The sequence below is a fragment of the Octopus bimaculoides genome, chromosome 26 (assembly GCF_046866305.1).
Source record: "Octopus bimaculoides isolate indiv1 chromosome 26, ASM4686630v1, whole genome shotgun sequence".
Lineage (NCBI taxonomy): Eukaryota > Metazoa > Mollusca > Cephalopoda > Octopoda > Octopodidae > Octopus > Octopus bimaculoides.
The window spans coordinates 7034577-7044381 of record NC_142953.1 but is presented as its reverse complement, the minus strand read 5'-3'; the positions used below and the strand labels follow the sequence as shown (position 1 = coordinate 7044381).

At 37.0% G+C, this 9805-nt stretch overlaps 1 protein-coding gene across 1 annotated transcript; it reads left to right on the top strand.

Moving 5' to 3' along the window:
• Positions 1-206: 206 nt before the first annotated feature.
• LOC106868383 (protein-S-isoprenylcysteine O-methyltransferase) lies at positions 207-7990 on the top strand. Its single transcript, XM_014913609.3, has 4 exons — positions 207-489; positions 5285-5543; positions 6685-6902; positions 7758-7990. Exons 1-4 carry the CDS (start codon positions 283-285, stop codon positions 7938-7940), a joined length of 867 nt encoding a protein of 288 aa, XP_014769095.1. The 5' UTR covers positions 207-282; the 3' UTR covers positions 7941-7990.
• Positions 7991-9805: the final 1815 nt, after the last annotated feature.

Sequence of the window (9805 nt, the reverse complement as noted above, 5' to 3'; positions counted from 1 at the left end):
TATCTAGGACTAAATTATATATTTTGTCATTTCTTCCGAAGACGCTAAAGTGACTTTTAAAGCAACGGCACTATTGCTGGCAGATCGAACAAGCAACGGGTACCTCGTTGACTCGTTTCAGTGGCGAAGCGTGCAGGCCGTACGTATATACGTACTTCGGTCTAATAAAATCGCCCAAACAGTAAAAAGTCATTCTCTTCTGGTGCCGAGTTCGAGTTCAGCGCGAGGTAAGTCGTGCAATTGACTGAGTTATCTCCCCTGTCTCTTCGTCATTCGGTCAACATGGCTAGTCAGTTAATACGTGAGGGTAAAATCTCTCTCTTATATTTTCTGATTGGAGCCGGTATTTGCTGTGTTCCATCTATATCATGGAACAAATCAATGCAATACGTTTGGTTAGACTCTTGGAAGTATCTACTCGGAATTTACACAATAGTATTTCACACTATTGTCAGCTTAGTTTATATTTCGGATAATAGAATGTACCAGGTGAGTGGTCTTCTCTATAATAATTCTATTGAACTCCGTTCCTACGAAAAGCGCACATATACATACATACGTGTATATATCTATATCTATCTATCTATCTATCTATCTATATATATATATATATATATATATATATATATATATATATATATAATGCGACACTGTGTGTGTGTTTGCATACATGTTTATGTACACACACATATATATAATATATACATACACAGATATAGATGTATGCACACACATACATATACATATGTGTGTACATGCATACCTTTCGAAGTATTCTAATTATTTTTAATAGGGTTTGTTCTTGCTTATTTATAAGACTGTTCATTCCATCCAAGATCTCCACCGAAAGACAATTATATTTGGTTTTGAATCATTTTCCATTCTCTTAAACATAAAACTATCAAGCTTACGGTGTCTTCAAACAAATATCCACAAGCGAATATTTGACCTAACATTACTCAATCCCTAACCCGTATATATATATATATATATATATATATATATATATATATATATATATATATATATATGTATATTTATATTTATATATATGTATATTTATTTTGATTCCTGCCCCGCCCCCCACTTCTACTCATTTTCATTCCAAGACACATCGTTATCATTCCACTTGGCTGTTTTATTGATTAGAAATATTTCCCCCCAAAGATTCAATGTGATATCTGCAGACATTGTCAGGTTGTGTTGTATAATAGACATAGCTAAGGTACAATGACCTGCATTAAATTGCAGTGTCGTTCATTATATATTAAGTGCTATCTTTACACTTATGTATCTTATATTTTATAAATGGAGCGTAATTAAACGTAATCCTGTGTATATAGATATGTATATATAATTTGCTTACATACACAAATATATTTTATGCGCGTGTCTGGTTGTCTGTGTGTGTATGTGTATGTTCCTGTGTTTATTTTCATCTTCTTCTGTAATCTTTCTTGGAATTCCATTTCGGATGCATCTGTACTATTTATATGAATGAATATTAAATCGATCTCAGTAACTTGACTGCTGATATTATTATATTTTAACCGATCGCAGAAAATGTAAGCATAAAACCGACCTCGGCAGGATTTAAATATTGAGAAATTAAAGGGACGCAACAAAAAACACTGCAAAAGGCAGTTTGTCCGACGCTCTAACAATTATTTATCTTTCATCTCTTATCGGTTTCAGCCTGAGATTAAGGTCACTCTGGGGCACTGTCTTTTTTTTTTTTTTTTTTAAATTGTATTTTTTTATTATTTGCTTTGCAAGATTCTTGATGTGAAGTCGTGTGTTGAAACAGATTTCGTTGCATAATGGTCATCTCGAGATACCAGATATTACAAAAATAAACAAATTAAAATTATAGTGGCTTAAACAACAATTTGCGTAAAATTTAATTAACCAGAAGGGACGATTTTACATTATGTAACAAAAACCCGTTGAGGAGTGAACGTTGACTTTATGAATCAAAAATGCAAACCTTTCGATTTGTTTGTTGTTGAAGCAAGCACCTAAACATAACTTGTTTAATGAAATGTAACAATGTCTTTGAAACTCGATTGAATTTCAAAGGTCGAGACTTCGGCATTAATGCAGGTGTTAGGCATTCCTACGAATGTGTGACGCCTCCGACTTTGTTTCCTCATAACTTTCAGGAAAATGAGTATTTTTTAATGAAATTTTCTACAACTATTTTTCAGATGGTGTAAATTACGATTATATCAGAATTTAATGCGGTGAAATTGGTGGGCGTGCACACTCACGTACTGACACGCATTACAAATTTTTTTTCTGAATTTCAAGTTTCGTTTTGTAGTTATGCAGCGTGTGTCAATATGTATATCTGCGCGCCTACCATTCTTTGTTTCACATTAAATCCCGATATAATCGGAATCTATTCCATCTGAATATTTGTAGGAAATTTCATTAAAAAATATCCATTCTTCTGAAAGTTATAAGAAAACAAAAGTTGGGACATGGGGGCGCACCTGTATACCGCAAATTGGCACATTTCCTTCGATTCTGTGTCCATGCATAGTGTTTCTCTGAAATTTTGCAGAGTAAGGTTTTCGAGGGTACAGATTATAATTTGGTTGCCTAGGAAATTCGTCAGAGCGTCCGACAAAATGCTTCGCGGTATTTGTTCTGGCTCTGAGCTCGAATCCCAACGTGGTCGACTTTGCCTTTCGTCTTCTCGGGGGCTGATGAAAAAAAAAAAAAATTACCAGTTTAGCACTGGAATCGATGTAATCGACTTCCTCTCCCTTCAAAATTGCTGGCCTTGTGCCAAAATTAGAATTATTAAGATTTTTTGCTGGGTGGGGGTTTCAGACTATTCTCGCTTGCGCTCGCATTTCTTCCTCATAAACTCTCTTTACGATGCACATTTTAAAGAGACATTTTGCAAAATTTCATTTTCTAGAGCGTAGATTACGTGATGCTTATGTTCCAAACATAAATCTAAGAAGAAAAAGGTGAAAAATGCTGAAGTAATTGAAATTGGTGGTAGCAAAGTCGATGGGGGAGATGGGAGAAAATGATCCGAAACTTCATCTACCTCTATTTCTTTTTCTAAATTTTATCAACTCAGATAATTCGCACAATCTAGGAACTCGGGTCAAACACTGGAGTTTAAAGATCAAGGTCCTTCCCCACCGTTCACCAGGGCGCATTTTTTTTCTTCATTTTCGTTTCCTACGGAAAATCGGTTGCTATTTCTAGCAGGTCGAGATATCCTCATTGATTTGTGATAGTGTGGTTGAGAAGTTCGCTTCACTACTACGTGGTTTTATGTTCGATCTCACTAATAGGTACCGTGGGCAAATGCTTCCTACCATAGCTTCGTGTTGACTAAAGCTTCGTAAGTGGAATTTGGTTGACGATAACTGCTGAATGGAAGTACCCACCTCCTCTGTGAGGGACCATTCCAGTTCTTGGATGGTGGACCTAATTAATCACTTGGCTTAATATCACCACACTGGCCCCTGTGGTACCATTAGCAGAGTTTAATTTATCGTAAACATCCGGGCCCCTGTCTCCGACCGGAAAACAACTTCCTTTCCTCTTCTCTTTCTCCCAATTGGCTTGGAAAACCTTGAAAGGGTCAAAGGCGTTGCCTTTCATTTTGTAAGTCAGGCACGGGCAACCTTTTTCGAGAAGCAGACCACACGTGACACGGCTTACCATTAAGCTGGCTGCATTTACTAAAAAACACTTCAATATAATCTTTCATTAGGCGTGTCCTTCAAAAAGCCCCACGGGATGCAATTTTCCTATGACTGCTCGAGCACCAACAATTTGACCTCTTTGAAAGTCCGATAGATCTGTCTGGTAGTGTGTTAACCACTCGACCAGACCAACTTTTCTATCTGAATTAAATAACTATGGCTACAAAATTAGCATGGTTGTCAGGCCATAGCTTTTGTAAATATCTTATTAGTTTCCACAAGCATTCTCAGACAGTACTGCATAACAACGGTCCCATTGATTTATTTTAATTGTTTTCGACTGTGTATTTGCAGAATCGTTAGAACTCGGGGCACATTGCCCTGCGGTACTTAGTTACGGCCCTACTACGCTCTGATTTCAAGTCGCGCCGAGGTTAGCTTAGTTTTTGCCTTTCATCGTTTCGGTGGGAGGTGGGGGGTGGGGTCTTAAAGTAAAGTAAAGTAAAAGCAGTCTTTCGGTAAAGGTCTAAGGCGTTGTGAGCGAGTGTGCGACATCGTGTTTCACCTACACGACTGAGTTACACACACACACACGCACAGACACACACACACACTCTCTCTCTCTCGACGTAATATACTAATACCGAAACATTGGCCAGTTAAGTAGTGGAAGCACGATCTCTACTCTAAAAATGCATCAAAGATGTGAATGGCAATGCAATAGTTTGTTTTGTTGTTTTAGCTGAAAGCAAATGGTGTGTGTGTTTTAATGCCGAAATGTGGAGTCAATCGTTTAGTGATTTTACAATCATCTAAGGGAGAGAGCGTTGTTTATATTAATAAAAGCTATTTGAAATTCAAAATCTAACTCGAGCAAACGAAGGATCGTGTATGTAATGACTCCACTTGCAAGACATAGCTGCCAAATTTTCCTCGTGTTACACTACGAACTTGAGAGCAACTCATCTAGTAGTATAGCTCTAGACATGTCTGAAAAAACGACGTGATGGCTATGGCTGGAGTGCCTTTGATCAGAAGACCCTCCACCTCACAGTGCAATAGTTCGTTAGATTTCTTTTTTTTTAGATCGATTGAAAGCTGTTTTATGTAAAAGCTTTTTTTATTTCATCTTTTACTTATTTTTGTTTTTAGAGTCTGGTACTTAATCTGTCGGTCATATTTGTCAAACCGCTAGGTTACGGGTGTCTAGGTTTTATCTTCGTACTTGTTTGTTAGCAGTTCGGCAAAGGAGACCAATAGTATAAGTATCACTTCTTGGACAAAATAAAAAATTAAAAGAAGTACTGGGGTCGATTCATTTGACTGAAACTGTTAGGCAATGCCTCAGCATGGCCTCAGTCTAGTGACTGAAACAGGTAAATGATAAAGATAAAAATACACACACACACACTCTCACCTTAGTCTGTTATTATACTCTTCTCTTCTGCTCTACTCACATTCCCCCCCTCCCCCTTTCACTCACTCCACCTCTCTAAGTAAAGTATAACGGGCGAATGAACAAGCAGATTATTATATAAGATTGCTGTTGATGATGATGATGCCGGTGATGCCAACAAGATTTTACTGCCATTTTCTTCTCTCTGTTGCAGATTGCACTCAGATCCGGCTCGCTGGGCCTCTGTTTTGGCCTTGGCGTTTTACTTAGTATTGCCGACACGACGCTGGTGTATTTTGGTTGGTACGTAATGGTACTAAGCTTTTTCCATTGGTCTGAATATTTCATGACCGCTGTTACGAATCCTCGTAGTCTCTCCTTGGAATCTTTTCTTCTTGACCACAGCCGGGAATACAAACTGGCTGTGGTCAGTAGTTGGATAGAATATACTCTGGAGTGGCTTCTCTATCCAGGTAAGTTCTTTTACTCTTCAGGTTATTTTGCTGCATGTGGAGGCGCAATGGCCCAGTGGTTAGGGCAGCGGACTTGCGGTCATAGGATCGCGGTTTTGATTCCCAGACCGGGCGTTGTGAGTGTTTATTGGGCGAAAACACCTAAAGCTCCACAAGGCTCCGGCAGGGGATGGTGGTGAACCCTGCTGTATTCTTTCACCACAACTTTCTCTCACTCTTACTCCCTGTTTCTGTTGTGCCTGTAATGCAAAAGGGTCAGCCTTGTCACATTCTGTGTCACGCTGAATATCCCTGAGAACTACGTTAAGGGTACACGCGTCTGTGGAGTGCTCAGCCACTTGCACGTTAATTTCACGAGGAGGCTGTTCTGTTGATCGGATCAACTGGAACCCTCGACGTCCTAGGGGACGGAGTGCCAACAACAACAACTTTGCTGCATAATGCTTGTTTATTCTTTTCTTTGTTTCAGTCGTCTGTCTGCAGCCATGCTGGAGCACTGTCTCAAAGGGTTTTTAGTCGAACAAATTGACTCCAGAATTTTTTCGTTTTTTTTTTTAAAGCCTGGTACTTATTCTATTGGTCTCTTTTTGCTGAGCAACTAAGTTACAGAGACGTAAACACAGTTGGGAATGTGTATCATATGTGATGCATGGACACCAAGGTATGAATTAATACCATCGCCTCACCGAGGCAATGACTAGTGACTGAGACCTTTGGAAATATGCTGTGCTTGAGAAGACCCGGCAAGCAAAGTGAGACTATAACCTGTGGCCTATGCCAGGGGTGTAACCAACCCAGGCAGTGACCTGAATAATAATAATAATAATAATAATAATAATAATAATATCAAAAAATACCTTAGGAATGAGAACCCAGGTTCGAAATTTCCCCAAGACACCTGATGAAGGCTGGAGGATATATCAGCTGAAATGTTGTGTTAACAACAAACAAGATGAGGACAAATATCTGTCAAATGTAAATAATGTATATAAATTGTAATACTGAAATGAAAACCTAAAATATTAAGCCATGGTTAGTTCACATTACTCTGTAAAGAGTATAGGGCCTTGACCATTTCATGCCAGTGGACATGATCTTAGGTTACCTCCGCTAACATTATTGTAATTATTTCTTGTTACAGAGATGAAGCTGTTAAGGTGGTTTTGTTATGTTGGCCTAGTAATGGTAATCGGAGGTGAAATCCTCCGTAAGTGCAGTATGTACACAGCTCGCTCCAATTTTAACCATTACATCCAGTATATTAAGCAAGATGGACACACACTTGTCACTCGAGGAGTCTACTCGTTGTTTCGCCATCCAGCTTATGTTGGCTGGTTTTACTGGAGTATTGGAACGCAGGTAAGAATTAATCATTAATTACTCTGTGTGACGTGATTTTTGTACTTGGGTGGCAACTGTTATTTCTTATTTGCTGACCCCTAGAAGGTATGAAAAATGGTTAATATTTCCTTCAAACTTGTTCATGATCAGAGATGTGCATATTGTCAGCTACTAAGGGACATGCCTCAAGTGGTTATGGTCAAGCAACTGACAAGCAAATCTGTGGTATTGAGCAGAATATTTGCTATGACAATATTTCTGCTGCAGCAACTTATAGCTGAATCTGTATGAAATGTAAATAGAAAATAAGTCAGTTTGAAAACATTGATGTCCAGGTCAGAAAATCAAAGTTTGAAGAGAATAGCAGTCATTTCCTTTGATTTTGAGACAGAAGCAAATAGGAAGTAACACACACTGACCAAAGACAACAAGCAAATTTGTGGTATTGAGCAGAATAGTTGTATAACGATATTTCTGCTTCAGCAACTTGGCACTGAATATGTCCAAAATAGTCAGTTTGAAAACATTGACATTTAGGTCAGAAAAGCAAAATTTGATAGGAACTGTACTCATTTCCTTTGGTTTCTAGATAGAAGCATATATGAAATAATACTTATTGACCAAAGACAAAAAAAAAAAAAATTTTAATTTCCTCACCCAGTGTTATTCAAAACAAAAGCTCAGAGGTCTGTCCCAAGCTTTAGATTCATAACGCCAGTTTCTTGGATTCTTTGGCACAACTATTCTCCCTGTATGTAGATTTATGTTACGTTTTAGTTTCTAACTTTGTTAGTATTGAAACAGAAATTCTGAAATAATTCTGTTTATTTATATATTTATTTATTTATTTTGCTTTTCTATTTTTTTTTTAAGCTGATCTTATGCAACCCATTTTGTCTTGTCGGCTTCACAATTGTGTCCTGGCGTTTCTTTCAAGAACGGATACATGAAGAAGAGATTTATTTATTAAACTTCTTTGGGGAAGAATATTTCAACTACCAAAAGAAAGTTGGAACAGGTCTTCCGTTCATCAATGGTTACCGAAGAGAACTTTAGAAATTTGAACTGGAATTTCTCGTAAGTGAAATAAAGATAAAAATATGGAATTTTGAAATTGTAACACTTACAACAAATGGGCCAAAAAAAAAAAAAAATTAACAAAACAAAACAAAACAAAAAAGGGGATGATTGCATCCAAATTTTTTTTTTTTCTCCGGGTTAATTCGCGCAACTCAACTGACAACTGCTAATTCTTGGACCAAGCTGCTTATTTCAACTATTTTGCAATCTAAACTTGAAGAAGTATTCATGTGATGCTGTTAATCATGAAAAAGAAAACAAACTGTAATTACATTACAGTCCATAGTGGAATGGTTAGAATGGTACCTGGTAATTATTCTAACCATTTTTAAAAATTAATATTTTGGAAGTAGTCGATAGTTACAACTCTATGGTGTGTGTAGAACTGTAAGTTTTCTTCTTCAAGATTATTCTAGTGTAAATAATTAGCGATCTTTCCAAATTGGAATTTTTGTGAAATTAACGTTGCTGAAGAATCCTTACTGTGGCAAGATAGATTTAATTTCATTTTGTGTACCATATCCTCCTGGGGTTTGAGATGTTTTGGCACAGCCGTTTTGGTGGTACTGCTGATTCAACACAGGGACTTATTTGACATCAGGCGTTTTTGAAGTTTCTCTCATTCGAATGTTTACTTCATTTTAATCTTTCTCTCCTTCCATCTCTCCCTTTCTCCCTCTTTTTCTTTCTATCTGCATGTTTATATTTCTGCATATGCATGCGTGCGTGCATATGTGTGTGTGTGTGTGTGTTTGCCTCCAGCGCCTAAAATTCCTGTTGCCAAAACAGACAATGTCCACTCAGCTATGTTGTTGAATCATCTGTGCACAAATGGCTGTGCCTTATCATCTCATTCTGATCCTCCTGTGTTTAAGCATATATATATATATATATATATATATATATATATATATATATATACATACACATAAACATATATATACATATACACACACACACACCCATATATATATATATATATATATATATATATATATATACATATATATATGTTCATGTGTGTGTATAAATACATATATATATATGTATATTTATATATACACACATGTTCATGTGTGTGTATACATACACATATATATATCTCACACACATATGTATACACACACACTTGGTTTAATCTTCTTCCAAGAACATATGCTTCTACTGACCCTTTATTTAAATGAACAGCAGCAAAGTTTTGTTGTTCTGGAGCCTCTAAAATCAAATGTATTGGTTTTACAGGTCATCACTATAATTATGCTTACATCCAGTATTCATTTCTTGGCCGCATAAATGCCTCTAAAACCCCTTATATTGTTTGACAATTTTAACTGTGAAATCTCGTCATGAACTACAGTTATAATGAACTAGCAATAAATCTACTGGGATATAACAATAATGATATTACAATGATTGTTAAGACGGTGAGCTGGCTGAATCATTAGCACATCAGGCAAAATGCTTAGCAGTATTTCGTCCACCTTTTATGTTCTGAGTTCAAATTCTGCCGAGGTCAACTTCGCTTTTTATCTTTTCAGGGGTTGATAAAATAAGTACTAGCTGAGTACTGGGGTTGATGTAATCGACTTACCCCCTTCCCCGAACTTGTTGGCCTTGTGCCAAAATTTGAAATCAATGTTACACTAATTGCAAAAAAAAATAACTTTTCAGCACTCTTTTGTGGACAGAATATAACATGGAGTGGCAAACATTTTAGGTGCTTCGTCTACCTGTACTTACCTGTATGGGCAGAAAACTTGAGAATTAGCTGAAATATAGACATGGAATGGATCAAATCTCAGTATTCGTTAAAACCGACTTTATGGATAAAACCAGTGTCG